We start from the raw sequence: 15,774 nt of genomic DNA, 5'->3' as shown, positions 1-15,774 counted from the left end.
GGATTACAGGCTTGAGCCACTGCGCCCGACAAAAACAAAACTTTCAAACTGAAAGGGATTAGGACTGTATTTAAGAACATACTATGGCCGCACATGGGGGCTCACGCCTGTAATCCCAGTACATTGGGAGGCCAAAGTGGGCAGATCACAAGGTCAAGAGATCGAGACCATCCTGGCCAACATGGTGAAACCCCATCAGTATCTACTAAGAATACAAAAATTAGCCAAGTGTGGTGGCAGGCGCCTGTAATCCCAGCTAGTCGGGAGGGTGAGGCAGGAGAACTGCTTGAACCCGGGAGGCAGAGGTTGTAGCGAGCCAAGATCACGCCACTGCACTCCAGCTTGGGTGACAGAGCAAGACTCCATCTCTGCCAAAACAAAAAACAAAAAAAAAAGAACATACTATAATAGGGCCCGCTTTGTGATCATCAAGTTAGGAGTAGTAGAGAGGCCTTTTACTGTGGCATTAAGATGACCGTGCTCACCTGTATGCTGGGCAAAAGGCCATCACCAGGTAACACAGGAAAACAGGCAGGGAGACCTATATATGAATGACTTGATTTTGATTAACCGAATGTTTCATGTTTAGCTACCTTTTTCTGAAGGGTGCAAAATAGAATTCCTAATATGTTAGCCTTTTGTCTACAGATTGAAACCAGGGCATAGAGAGCTTAGGCATATAGACAAAGGCTGATATAATGAAATAAAACACACACAGGCTCATGAGTATAAATGTCATTAGGACTGGGACAGTGTCTCGTACTTTCTCTTGTATCCTTAGTGACTAGAGCATAGAGTTGGCACTTATAAAATTTGGGAACGAATGAAGGAGGAGTGCTGGGGCATGCTGCAGGGGAAAGACATGATCTCTGGGTTTGAATCCCGGTTACTTCTAAGCTATAGGCCCCTAGGTCTTCCTAAGCCTAAGCTCCCTCACTTTTAAGGGGAAATAACACCACGAGCTTCAAGAATGTAAGGAGGATTAAATGAGACCACCTGTGGAAATCATCAAGGACACACCTGGCCCAAGGTAGGTTCTCTACAAATCTCATTTTCTGCCCTATTTAGGTGAAATGATTAGCCCTCATCAAAAAGTGTCCATTTCAAGGCCAAGAGTAGAAAACGCAAATATCCTTAATGTGGTTATTCCAAGAAAGAATGTAAAGCAGGAGGCCAGATGTGGTGGCACATGCCTGTAATCTCAGCACTTTGGGAGGCCGAGGGGATCACCTGAGGTCAGGAGTTCAAGACCAGTCTGGCCAATATGGTGAAACCCCGTCTTCGCTAAAAATACAAAAAATTAGTTGGGCATGGTGGCGGGCGCCTATAATCCCAGGTACTCGGGAGGCTGAGGCAAGAGAGTCGCTTGAACCTGGGAGGTGGAGGTTGCAGTGAGTCAAGATCGTGCCACTGCACTCCAGCCTAGGCGATAGAGTGAGACTCCATCTCAAAAAAAAAAAAAAGAATGTAAAGCAATGATTTGTTCATTAAAGGTCTGTTCATCAAGGTTTCATGGAGGTTTGAATAGCTCTTGGTCAACCCTAAGAGTCTGAGAAAACTCAGGTGTGCTTGCTCTGTTTCTTAATGTGGCACTTGCACCCAGGGGCAGTCAAGTGTAAAGTGAAGCCACTGTAACTCACCGGGCAGAGTCCACAGGGTGCCCGGACCAAACCTGTGGGAGGGATGATTGGACTGACTGCCCTGTACAGTTTCATGTGTCCGTCTACACTGCCAACTGTGCCTTCTTTTGCAGCGATGATCGTCATCTCCACTTTTCCATCATAAATGAGTGTATTCAGGATGGTTTCAATGTCCTCCATGGATAACTCTACCTAAAAAAGGGATACACCAGAAAGGACACAAATAGGACAGGGAGATATCCACTTGGAGGGTGTTAAAACAGTAAACGGTTGCTGGGCGCGGTGGCTCACGCCTGTAATCCCAGCACTTTGGAAGGTGAAGCAGGTGGATCACCTGAGGTCAGGAGTTCGAGACCAGCCTACCCAACATGGCAAAACCCCATCTTTACTAACAAAAATTAGCTAGGTGTGGTGGCGGGCATTGGTAATCCCACCTACTCGGGAGGCTGAGGCAAGACAATGGCTTGAACATGGGAGGCAGAGGTTGCAATCTGATATTTTTACTTCCTAAGTAAAATCTAGAAATCTTATAAAAAAGTAGCATTTCTTTAGCAGGAATTTATTGGAGATTTATAAAATGCTTGAGCAGAAAGGCACTTTAAACATCAAATAGTCCAAGTTCCTAGTTTTTATAAATGAGAAATCTGAGGCCCAGGAAATTAAAATGAAATGTCCAAATGGCCACTTTGATTTCTTCACTGTGAAAGGCATCTGTGTCCTTAAAAAAAGAATTTCAAAAGGCTAGGGTACAGTGGCACTTTGGGAGGCCAACGCAGGAGGATCACTTGAATCCAGTAATTCAAAACCAGCCTGGGCAACAAAATGAGACCCTATTTCTAAAAAAATTAAAAAAGCATCAGTGTCCCAGGCTTAGTGTCAGTTCAGACAATGCCCAATGGCAGTGACTGCCTTTGCTTAAGATACAGGACAGTATTTTCCCAAAGTGGATTCTGCAGAATGTTCGTAGCTATCATCCCCCAAAAAACAGTCTGGGTCAAACACATGTTTGGAATACATTGTATGTGATGAAGAATAAGTTTTAAAAAATAAGATGAAATTCAGTTCTGACCTTACTGATTCCCAATTCACAGATATATTTCCACACTTCATGTGATGAGGCAAATGAACTATTTCTTTGTATCATTGGGTTCTGTTTGCTTTCTCGTGCAGTTTCTGCCTATAAGGATTGAAACATAAGAAATCTAAGCAAGAATATTGGTGTGTTTTCTGAATACACTTTATACTGAGTCAAACCAACAGCAGAACATATTTAGTTTAGTAAAAATTGCCAATTTCAGGTTTTTAATTCCTATAAAGTATGACAGATTAAAATCCTCTATGAAAAACTTTTTACAAGAGGGTTTGTGGTGATGTTTCCTCAATCATACCTCACCTTGGATTGTAGGAATTTAAAACACTGTTGGTTCAGCACCTCTACAAACTCAGATTCAAAATCCTGGTCACTATACCAGGCTCCGCCAGTCACAGACCGGTCCGGCTGCAGGTTATAGAGCATGTACACCTTCTTTTTTGAGGCCTAGGAAAGAACACGCACAGTTCATGTGTTTATAACAATTTCCAAAAACGAAAAGAAAAACACCTATACTTTGGAACAGTTTAAGACGTACAGAATTACTGCACAGAGCTCCTATATGCTCCACGCTGTCTCCCCTATTTTTAACATCTTGGATTAGTGTGGTACACTTGTCACAATTAATGAACTAATATTGATAAATCATTACTAACTAAATGCCGTACTTTATTCAGATTTCATTAGTCCTAATGTTCCTTTTCTGCTCTAGGATTCCATCCAGGACATCATACTACATTTAGTCATCTCTCCCAGGCTTCTTTTAGTTGTGACAATTTCTCAAACACCATATTTCTATCACTATGGACTCATGAGTATTTATCTTATACTCTGAGTTACATTCAAATACTTCATTGTTATTCCCATATTGGAAGCTTTGGAATGCTTTGGGCATTGGAAGCTTTTCACTTGGTTCCTGTATCCCTTTGATATGCTCCCATCATTGTGTGTGTGTGTGTGTGTGTGTGTATTTTAGCACTTTCTTTCTTTCTGTTTTTTTTTGAGATAGGGTCTTGCTCTGTCGCCCAGGCTTGAGTGCAGTAGTGCAATCTCCATTCACTGCAACCTCTGCTTCCTGGGTTCGAGTGATTCTCCTGCCTCAGCCTCCCAAGTAGCTGGGATTACATGCACGCGCCACCACACCCAGCTGATTTTTGTATTTTTAGTAGAGACGGGGTTTTACCATGTTGGCCAGGATGGTCTCGATCTCTTGACCTCGTGATCCTCCTGCCTCGGCCTCCCAAAGTGCTGGGATTACAGGCATGAGCCACCGTGTCCAGCTATTTTAGCACTTTCTTAATTTCTAGCACTACAAGATGTCAAGAGCATTTCCTTTTTTTTTTTTTTTTTTTTTGAGACAGAGCTTTGCTCTCATTGCCCAGGCTGCAGCCAGGTTCAAGCGATTCTCCTGTCTCAGCCTCCCGAGTAGCTGGGATTACAGGCGCTCGTCACCATGCCCAGCCAATTTTTTTGTATTTTTAGTAGAAATGGGGTTTCACCATGTTGGCCAAGCTGGTCTCATTCCTGACTTCAGGTGATCCACCTGCGTTGGCCTCCCAAAGTGCTGGCATTACAGGCATGAACCACTGTGCCCAGCGTCAGGAGCATTTTCAGTATGTTCATTTTATTGCATGAACAATAGTATTAGAAACCAAGACTTGGGCACTAGATGTGTTCATTGCCATTGGGATGTCATCACTTCCAGGCCTTCTCAGTTGGCAGCACAGGATTTATGTGTGCATATTAACCCTTGTATATATACATATAGCTATACTCAATATTTCTAAATTAACCATCTCTATTATTTATATTAAATTACACAAGAGTCCATACTGATGTTTTCAAGTCTAATCCATTGCTACATGGATCATTCTAACTTCCCTTGTTTGTCTGTAACTGCGCACTTCAACACTGAGTAACCCAAATTTCACTGGGTTGTAAACATGAAGAATTTGGGCCAGGCATGGTGGCTTATGCCTGTAATCCCAGCGCTTTGGGAGTCTGAGGTGAGTAGATATTTAAGTCTAGGAGTTCAAGATAGGCCTGGACAACATAGTAAAACACTGTCTCTACAAAAATACAAAAATTAGCTGAGCATGGTGGCATGTGCCTATAGTCCCAGCTACTTGGAAGGCTGTGGTGGGAGGATGGCTTAAGCCCAGAAGGTTGATGCTGCAGTGACCTATGATCGTGCTACTGCACTCCAGTCTGGGTGACAGAGCCAGACCATGTCTCAAAAAAAAAAAAAAAAAAAAAAAAATTGGCTAGACTATGTCTTTTTTTGTAGGAAGTAACTTCTACATCTTTGGAATTTCCCAATAGACCTTGTTATTCATGGTGAATCCCTTAGATCACACCTGGGTTTATGCTAACAAAGTGACTCCTGATAGGACCCTAAATCGTTTCAGGTTAGGAGGTGTCCATGCTGGAAAGACCAACCACATGATTAGAGGGTTGGGGCTTTGGGCCATGTGACTTCAGTCCAATCTCTTGGGAGGGGAGAGGAGCTGGAGATTGAATTCACTCACATGACCAAGGATTCAATCAATCATGCCTGTTTAATGAAACCCTAATAAAAACTTTGGACAGCAAAGCTTGGGTTAATTTGGTTAATGCTTCTGTCATACAAAATAATTTCACCACCCTAAAAATATTTCTCATGCTTCACCTATTCAGCTTTCCCTACCATCCCTGCCCTCACCCCTGATCTTTTTAGTCTGTATAGTTTTGCTTTTCCAGTATGTCATATAGTTGTAATCATACAATATGTAGCCTTTTTGGACTGGCTTCTTTTACTTAGCAATATGCATTTAAGATTTACTCATATCTTTTCATGATAGCTTATTTCTTTTTATAACTGAATAATATTCTGGTTTGTTTATCCATTCACCTATTGAACAATACCTTGGTTGCTTTTGATTATGAATAAAGCTGCTGATTGCAAATAAAGCTGCTATAAATATTCATGTAGTTATGTGGACATAAGTTTTCAAATCAGTTGGGTAAATACTTAAGAGCTTGACCTCTGGACGATGTGGTAAAACTGTGTTTAGTTTTGTAAAAAACTTCCCAGCTTTTTTACAAAGGGGCTGTACCATTTTGCATTCTTAGCAATATATGAGTGTTCGTCTTGGTTTGTATCTTGTCAGCATATGGTATTACCAATTTTTAGGTTTTAGCTATTCTGATAGGTGTGTAGGGGCATCTTACTACACTAAATTTTATTTTAATTTGCAGTTCTCTAATGAAAAATAATGTAGAGCATCTTTTCATATGCTTATCTGCCATCTGTGTATCTTCTTTGGTGAGGTTCAGATCTTTTGCTCATTTTTAGTTAGATTATTTGTTTTCTTTGTTCTTTGTTTGTTTTGAGAAGGAGTTTCGCTTTTGTTGCCCAGGCTGGAGTGCAGTGGTGCAATCTCGGCTCACTGCAACCTCTGCCTCCCGGGTTCAAGCAATTCTCCTGCCTTAGCCTCCTAAGTAGCTGGGATTACAGACATGTGCCACCACGCCTGGATAATTTTGTATTTTTAGTAGAGACAGAGTTTCACCATGTTGGTCAGGCTGGTCTTGAATTCCTGACCTCAGCTGATCCACCTGCCTTGGGCTCCCAAAGTGTTGTTTTCTTATTGTTGAATTTTGGGAGTTCTTTGCGTATTTTGGAGACAAGTGCTTTATCAAATATGTGATTTGCAAATATCTTTTAGTATGTAACTTGTCTTTTCATTCTCTTAGCAATGTCTTGCAAAGCCGAGGTTTTCAAAAAATTTTGATAAACTCCAACTTATCAACATTTTCTTTCATAGACTACTATTGGAGTTGTAGTCCAACAATTCTTTAATAAAGCCAAGGTCATGTAGATTTTCTGTGTTTTCTTCTAAAAGTTTTATAGTTTTGCACTTTACACTTAGATCTAAGATTATTTTAACCCTTAAAAGGACACGGAAGTTAAACAACAGATGAATGAACAAAAGGTGATATACATCTGTAAAACGGAATTTTAATTGGCAATAAGAAGGAATGAAGTACAATATGGATAAACCTTGAAAACATCATGCTAAGTCAAAGTAGTCATACATAAAAGACTACATATTCTATTATTCCATTTATAGGAACTGTCCAGAATAGGCAAATCTATAATAAAGACAGAAAATAAACTATTCGTTGTTAGGGACTGTGGAAAGAGAGGCTGGGAAATAAATACTAGTGGTCACATTTGGGGGTGACGAAAATGTTCTAAAATTAGGACAGCAGTGATAGTTGCACAACTCTAAGATTATAGTAAAAACCAGTGACTGTAAATCCAAAGATTTTACACTTTAAAAGGATGAATGAACTCTGTGGTATGCATGATGAATTATATTTCAGCAAAGCTGTTATTGAATATAAAGATGTAGAAGGAAGACTGGCAAAATGAGGCTAGGTGATGGATACACAGGGATTTATTATATGATTTTTTCTACCTTTATATATATTTGAAATTATCCATTAAACAACGTGGAAAGGAAAGGAAATGTTATTCTATTTTTTTTCTCTCTCTTTTTTTTTTTTTTTTTGAGACGGAGTCTTGCTCTGTGGCCCAGGCTTGAGTGCAGTGGCCGGATCTCAGCTCACTGCAAGCTCCACCTCCCGGGTTTACGCCATTCTCCTGCCTCAGCCTCCCAAGTAACTGGGACTACAGGCGCCCGCCACCTCGCCCGGCTAGTTTTTTGTATTTTTTAGTAGAGACGGGGTTTCACCGCGTTAGCCAGGATGGTCTGGATCTCCTGACCTCGTGATCCGCCCGTCTCGGCCTCCCAAAGTGCTGGGATTACAGGCTTGAGCCACCGCGCCTGGCTGGAAATGTTATTCTAAATGAGAGAAGTGGTACAGCATAAATATTTGATAAATAAAATCACTAATAAGCATCAAATTCTTATAACTGATGTTACAGTTCTTATAATTCTTGTTTTATTCAAAAATAAAAACTTGAAGCAACATATGTAAGTGGATATTTGAGGAAAGGTCTACTCACTGCCACAGACTTAACAGCTTGGAAATTATAACATTTGAATTATAGCTTTAATTCTTATGAAATGTGCATTGAAGCAAACTTTATTCTAGGGGAATCTCAGCTCCTCTGATGTCTAAATCAGTGAGATTAGGGGCAGATGTCCCTGAGGGAGCCAGCTCTGGAGCAGGGGTGGGACAGGATGAGGAGCAGGAAAAACACACGTGTACTAGAAGAGAAGCTCCACCAAGGCAGGGATCTTTCTACGACTTGTTCATTAACGTATCCCAAGCACTCAGAACAGTGTCTGGCACACAGAAAATACTCTTTGTTGAATGAGAAAGTTAATATGTTGGGATAAAGTAAATTACCTTACACACCACAAAATGTAGGAAAAATGTTCACAGTTCCAAAGATTCTTCACTGAAGACAGTAAAGTAGTTTTAGATCTTTGAGTGGGTGACACACCAAGAACTAACTGTGTAGGGACAAGTGTAAGCAGTATCTCCAAACCAATCCAACATGAGCTAAATTTTTAAGTCTTTTTGGACCAGCTGTTCTAAATCATGACATAACTTCAAGGATTAAAACTTGAAGCAACATATGTAAGTGGATATTTGAGGAAATGACTACTCACTGCCACAGACTTAACAGCTTTGATAAGCTTTTTACTTTCCAAATTCTTCAGGATTTTGTTGATTTCTGTTAATGGCAAATTACTTTTATAGCGGATATCTCTGCTCCATATTCCTGTGAGAAAGTAAAGTAAAATAAGTTGAACTATGTTTTCATGGATTTTTAATTTTATTCCTCTAACTCGTATCTCATTCCAAAGCTAGCAGTATAAAGCTAACAGTAAAAATGAAATGACTTAGAGGTAAGAACCTTGGCTAAAGTAGCAAAAGTATGCCAAACAATAAATAAGTCTAATGCTTTATAAGATTTATTATAATGATTTATAATTTCTAACCAGAAATTTCTTGGAATCCCAGTGTGGCACACTTTTAAAAATTTTATGGAAAGGGCCGGGCACGCTGGCTCATGCCTGTAATCCCAGCAATTAGGGAGGCCGAGGCAGGTGTATCACTTGAGCTCAGAAGTTTGAGACCAGCCTGGCCAACATGGTGAAACTCTGTCCCTATTAAAAATACAAAAATAGCCGGGCGTGGTGGCTCAAGCCTGTAATCCCAGCACTTTGGGAGGCCGAGACAGGTGGATCACGAGGTCAGGAGATCGAGACCATCCTGGCTAACCCGGTGAAACCCCGTCTCTACTTAAAAACTACAAAAAAACTAGCCGGACGAGGTGGCGGGCGCCTGTAGTCTCAGTTACTCGGGAAGCTAAGGCAGGAGAATGGCGTAAACCCGGGAGGCGGAGCTTGCAGTGAGCCAAGATCCGGCCACTGCACTCCAGCCTGGGCGACAGAGCCAGACTCTGTCTCAAAAAAACAAAAACAAAAACAAAAATAATTAGTCTGGCCTGGTGGTGTGCACCTGTACTCCTAGCTACTTGGGAGGCTGAGGCACGAGAATTGTTTGAACCCGGGAGGCAGAGATTGCAGTGAGCCAAGGTCACGCCGTTGCACTCCAGTCTGGGCAACAGAGCGAGACTCTGTCTCAAAAAACAAACAAACAAAAATTATGAAAAGGACATTTTTTAATGGAAGGAAAAATCATGGATGCAACAGAATTAACTTATATCATCCGAACCCTTAATTCTGTTTTCTGATATTTTCATTTTAGATTGTAAATGTGAAATACAAACTTAAATTTGGGTCAAGGTCAACTGCCATCCTCAAGTGGGACAAAAACACTCTTTAGATGAGTGTCTGCATGCATGTAATCCATTATTTATACAACATTGTATTTGTGAGATGGAAAAAGGAAGCCTAGGGTTCTTATGGCTGCTAAAAGCCCTGTGTGAGAAGCAATGATTTCTTTTTCAAAGAAGGAAATTAGTGTTATATATGGAAAGGGAATGTATGTAAACATTTTGCTTTATTTTCTTCCCAATGTAGTGGCATAATGAGACAGGAAGATTAAAAAAATATGCAGAATGGCCTTCTCATAGGACTATTTTAAAAAATGTTAATTTTAATAAATATAAGAATTAGTTATATAATTTCAGATTACATCTCAATTTTTCAAGCTACTATCAATGACTCAAATAGATCCTAAATTATTGTAATTGAGGATTGCAATCTAGATACAGTTCTTCAAGGGGGGTAGAAGAGGAACTATAGCGCAGAGGGACATCCATTAAGACACTGCTACACGACACTGGCTTTCCTTTTGGTCCTTGCAAAAACGAGAGGTGTCAGCATCCACAATTTATAGGTAAGATGAAGAAACTGAAGCTTACAAAGTTTAAGTAACTTGTCCATGGTCATATAGCTAGAAGGTACAGATTTTTAAAAAAAAAAAAAACTTAAATTTGATTTATTTTGAATAGATAATACATTCATGTGATTCAGAATTCAGAAGTCTTTTTCCATCCCTGGCCACAGCCCTCTAGTTCTTATCTCTTTCAAGGCAGCAATGGCCTTACTCTTGGGTGTCCTTCAAGCACATGCATGTTATATTTATATGTTCTGTTCCCTTCCTCAACATACTCTGTTCACCGAGCTCTACCCTGGGAAGCCGAGATCTGGGTCCCTATATTTAGCTCCAAAGACAATGTTTTTTTCTGCTTCATCCTTCACATGCTTACCTTTATTTCCTGCATCCTCTATGATTTGATATACTAGTTTTTCTTGGTTATCTGACCCCTTCATTTTACTGCAGGGGAATAAAGTAAAATTAATAAGGTAAAGACTATAGGATAATCTAATAATCTACATCGCTACTTAAAATTAACAGACAAGGTCACCATAGTGACATATTTACCAAAAGAAAGGCTTACCTTAAAAAGAATGAGACAGAGCTGTGTGTACCAACATGAAAAGATGTCCAAGATATAGTAAGTGAAAAAAACAAGTTGCAAAACAGAATGGATAGCATGATTCCATTTTTGTTAAAAAAAAAAAAAAGATTATATATAAATATATAATCATCTATGTGTATTTATATATAGCTAGAAGAAAGGATATATACTAAATTATTAAGAGTAGTTACCTCTGGGAAATGGAATATATCATAGGAGGTGGGGATGATACACAGGACAGGTTTATGTAATTTTGTATTAGCTTTATTCCCAACACATACATTACTTTTGCAATAATAAAAATTTTCTTAAAATTAAAAAAACTAGTACTTACCCAGCATTCTGAGAGTCCTTTATTCTATATAAAAGGCCTGTATTGCTCCTTAAGAGATCCAACTGACCCTAGTTTTTAAGACAGTAGAAAACAGGAGTCAATTATTTTGGAGATATGTCAAATGATAAATGTTGATACACTATTTAACATTCTTAATTTTTCTTCTTTTTTTTTTTTTTTGGAGACGGAGTCTGGCTCTGTCGCCCAGGCTGGGGTGCAGTGGCCAGATCTCAGCTCACTGCAAGCTCCGCCTCCTGCGTTTACGCCATTCTCCTGCCTCAGCCTCCCGAGTAGCTGGAACTACAAGCGCCCACCACCTCAGCCCGCTAGTTTTTTGTATTTTTTAGTAGAGACGGGGTTTCACCGTGTTAGCCAGGATGGTCTCGATCTCCTGACCTCGTGATCCGCCCGTCTCGGCCTCCCAAAGTGCTGGGATTACAGGCTTGAGCCACCACACCTGGCAGCATTCTTAATTTTTCAAAATCTGCTCTTTAATCTCAAAATCTTTCAAAATATCAATACTAACAATTTCCTGTATGCTAGATCTTGGCTTGGTTATATGACTAATGTATAAAGAATTTTTAAAAAGCAGCTTGAGAATAAAAATCTATATTTAAAATCAAATAAATCCAAATTACATATATAAAATACAGTAAAAATATAATTTATATAAACAAAAAGTTTAAATAAAGACTAAATAGGCATATTCTGTTGCACAGTGAAAAATAAAATTTATAAAGTTAATGGCTGGGCATGGTGGCTCACACCTGTAATCCCAGCACTTTGGGAGACCGAGGGGGGTGGATCATTTGAGGTCAGGAGTTCGAGATCAGCCTGGCTAACATGGTGAAACCCTGTCTCTACTAAAAATACAAAAATTAGCCTGGTGCAGTCGCAAGTGCCTGTAATCCCAACTACTTGGGATTACAGTGGTGCTGAGACCGCACCACTACACTCCAGCCTGGGTGACACAGCAAGACTCCATATTGAAAAAAAAAAAAATCCAAAAAAGCTAATAGTGACATTTACTGATGTCAGCCAATGAATAAAAGGACTGAAGTAGTATTGTTTTTATATAGCAAATCAGAAGTAAAATAAAGTATGTCTGTCATGCTCCTGAATTTCCTTGGGTCCGAACTTAAGAGAACCCAGATAGTTATAGCACTAGGCTCTGGAAGCACTGGAAAGCCATAGTTGAGAGAAAGGCCATTCCCTTGTTTTATTTATTTATTTATTTAGAGACAGAGTCTTACTCTGTCACCCAGGCTGGTGTGCTGTGGCACGATCTTGGCTCACTGCAACCTCCGCCTCCTGGGTTCATGCGATTCTCGTGCCTCAGCCTCCCAAGTAGCTAGGATTACAGGTGTATGCCACCAGGCCAGGCTGATTTTTGTGTTTTAGTAGAGACAGGATTATACCATGTTGGCCAGGCTGGTCTCGAACTCCTGGCCTCAAGTGATCTGCCTGCCTCAGCCTCCCAAAGTGCTGGGATTACTGGCATGAGCCACTGTGCCCGGCCCATTCCCTTGTTTTAAAACAGACACTCATGACTTGGAAATGGATTTATATACTGAATGAATGGTGACACACTCCCTCTGTTCCCTGACCCCATGAAGTGGCAAAGTAGGACTACAAGGCCCAATCCAGAGGCTCTATTTGGTCATTTATCCAGCTTATGAATATTTACTGAATACTTGTACTGTGCCAGGTGTTATGATAGGTGTTTGGGGGAACAACATGAATTCTAAAAGAGAAACACACAGCTGACTTCAGTACCCATCTAGCTGGCATTAAGACAGAGGTGAGTAAAGCCACCCTGAACTCTCAGGTTGGGTACTTGGAGAACAGGCTGTGGCCCAACCTGGGGGTAGGGGGGAGTTCAGTGACTTCCTGGAGACAATGGCAGAGCTGAGTCTTAAAGAATTAAGAGTTAGTCATCTGTAAAGAGTAAGAAGAACCGTCTAAGCAGGGGGAACAACATGAGTCCCGGGGCGTGAAACAGCATGATGTGGCAGGAAACCAAAAATAGTCTGCTCCTCCTGAAACCTAACTTGTGAGGTACAGTGGTGGAGATGAGGCTGGTGAGCAATGCAGGGACTCAGTGTGGTAAACCCAGGAGTCTGAATTTGAATCTCCAGTATAAACAAATTGTAGGCGGTAGAGTGCCTTGGTCAGACCTGCATTTAAGATGGATCAGGGGCAAGGGGCAGTGGCTCACAACTGTTATCCCAAATCAGGCTGGCTTCTCTGAGACCGATGGAGTCATGGAAGCCAGTTAAGATGCTACTGCAACTGTCGAGGTAAAAGCCATGAGCCTGAACATAGGGCGGTACCAGGGACAGAAATGGAGGGAGTGTGAAGAGCAAATTTAAGAACTGTTTTTAAGAGCTAAAATCAGAAACACTACATGATTTATTAATTATCACTTCCTTTCTTAATATCCTTTGATAGCTCTACTACTGCCTACATACAACCTATAGCCAATAGGACTCGCAGTGGGTGGGTGGTGGCAGAGGTGGTAAAACAGAGGTGCTGAAGATGATTTTCAGTCAGAAGGAAAGAGCTGAAAGGGCGATCAGAGGAAAAAAAGGAATTTTTCCACTGCTACAACCTCCCAGAATCCCTTCTTCTATGCTTCCTAAAGCTGAAGACCTTTACCACAGTGAAATAACTAGAAATCAGCAACATTCCTTTGTCCTTGGGCTAGAACAGGGATCAGCAATCTGCCCCACAGCTTGTTTTTATAACTAAAGTTTTGCTGGAACATGGCTGTAGTCATTTGTTTACATATCATCATCCACGGCTGCTTCTTGCTAAAATGACATAGTTGTGAAAGAAAATATATGGCTCACAAAGCCTACAACATATACTCTCTGGCACTTTATAGAAAAAGTTTGCAAACTCCTGAGCTAGAAAATTGATGGGAAAGGTTTAAGAAAAGATTCATCTGACCTCAAATCTCCACATCCAGAGCCCTTGGAAATCCAACAAGGCTAGTGGACTTAAAAAACAAATCAGTCATTCAGATGATGCCTTGGCGTAGAACTCTTTAACCTAACTGCTACTAAAGCCAAACTGAAATGCTCTCAGGAAAAGTATGTTTTAATGATGAGGGAAAGTAAGGAGAGATTTAGAGCATCGGACACCACTAGGGGGTTTTTAGACAGTCTTGCTTGTTTGTTTGTTTCTGGACAGTTAGAGAATGGCTTCAATGATATATTCCATTGCGATGTCACTGGGGGCTAAGGCTGCACTTCCTCCCCAAGGCCCAGCATTCTTCATTCAACTGGACTCATTCTTGCTTCCTGAAATGCTCAGTGACAATGTGGAGAATGAAACCCTGATGACTGGGCTCTGTGACAACTCATAGAAAAATTGGGGGTTGGAAGGGGGTGGTATATTTTATAGGAAATGGTCCAACACCAATAGTAGGAAGTGAACAGAAGGTGAGAACAGACTAGACCTATGTACGGCAGTGGCAATTAATAATACAACAGTTATAACATAATATATTTATTTCATTTGTCTTATAACGCATAATTATTTCTTTTTTCAATTCAGGCAGTTTGAGCTATTTCCTGGTTTAGAGTCTTATCAGTCAAACCTAACATACTTTCTCATTTTATGACTGCTGTATTAGGGTTCTCCAGAGAAACAGAACTAATAGGATACATCTCTCTCTTGAAAGATTCCTCAGAAGGTATTTGCTCTGTGATTATGGAGGCTGAGGAGTCCCATAATCTGCCCTCTGCTAGCTGGAGACCCAGGAAAGTTGGTGCTGGAGATCAAAGGGCTGAGAGCAGAGAGCTCAGGGTGTAGATGCCAGTCTAAGTCTGAAGGTGTGAGAACCAGGCGTGCTGAGGGCACAAGATCCATAGCCCAGATCAAGATTGAATTCAAACAGTGAATTCAATCTTCTTCTGCCACTTTGTTCTATTTAGGCCCTGAAAGGATTGGATGATGCTCACCCACACTGGACCCACATCTACTTTACTGGGTTCACCAATTCAAAATGCTAACCTCTTCCAGAAACACCCTCACAGACACTCCAATAAAATGTTTAACTAGATATCTAGGAATCCTGTATCTTAGTCAAGTTGACATGAAATTAACCATCACAACTACATAATAAAAACCAATGATAATCAGCATATCAGTAATTATGCAAAATAGTTAGATTCACCTTACCATAGACAACAACCTATTGATGGCTACTGCCCGCTGCTGGGCCTCTATATGAGGCATTTCATTCTGAATTACTTGGTCTGTGATTCCATGAGGGAACTGGTGACATAATTCTATAATCCTAGAAAAAAGGGTATTAATGTTATCCTTCATGGTTACCTGTTTCAAGAGACAGTAGGGGTAAAAACACAAGTAGAAGAGTTTGAAATTGTGCCTTTTTCACATTTGGAAGAGAAACTGGGTTTCTGCGATGGTTTTGGATCAAAGCATTTTAGACACTGAAGAAGATGATTTCTAAATACATGATTACAGTATTATTGTTATTTAAGAAGAATATTTCTTTTCCTCACTAATAACTTTAAATTAGAGCAAAAGTCTAATGAAATCACAGAAATAATATTAAAGCTGAGACTTCAATTTTCTCGGGTGTAATAAGTATGACAAAGTTAAGCCATAACTCTGCAAGCAGGAGGCAAATGCAGACGTTTCTGGTGGGAAGCCAAAATTTATGACAATTCACCAAAATGGGGCCTGTTTTGGGAATTATATCTACCAAACAAAATAGGTCAAAATCTTCACCTAGTCAACATCAACAAATGTATTATTCTTTTTT

At 40.3% G+C, this 15,774-nt stretch overlaps 1 protein-coding gene across 1 annotated transcript in view; it reads right to left on the bottom strand.

Annotated features, from left to right (window-relative positions):
• Window positions 1-15,774, bottom strand: part of POLR3F (polymerase (RNA) III (DNA directed) polypeptide F, 39 kDa) — a 19,583-nt gene that overhangs the window by 2,429 nt on the left and 1,380 nt on the right. The window contains exons 2-9 of the mRNA XM_011963580.1: window positions 15,165-15,282; window positions 10,977-11,044; window positions 10,622-10,642; window positions 10,430-10,497; window positions 8,358-8,470; window positions 3,034-3,177; window positions 2,710-2,817; window positions 1,641-1,832 (exon numbers count right to left, since the gene is read on the bottom strand). Coding sequence (XP_011818970.1) covers window positions 1,641-1,832; window positions 2,710-2,817; window positions 3,034-3,177; window positions 8,358-8,470; window positions 10,430-10,497; window positions 10,622-10,642; window positions 10,977-11,044; window positions 15,165-15,282 — 832 coding nt within the window. The remainder of the gene's footprint in view (window positions 1-1,640; window positions 1,833-2,709; window positions 2,818-3,033; window positions 3,178-8,357; window positions 8,471-10,429; window positions 10,498-10,621; window positions 10,643-10,976; window positions 11,045-15,164; window positions 15,283-15,774) is intronic.

The sequence above is a fragment of the Colobus angolensis genome, unplaced genomic scaffold (assembly GCF_000951035.1).
Source record: "Colobus angolensis palliatus isolate OR3802 unplaced genomic scaffold, Cang.pa_1.0 Scaffold117, whole genome shotgun sequence".
Taxonomy (NCBI): domain Eukaryota; kingdom Metazoa; phylum Chordata; class Mammalia; order Primates; family Cercopithecidae; genus Colobus; species Colobus angolensis.
This window is presented reverse-complemented; position numbering and strand designations above follow the sequence as displayed.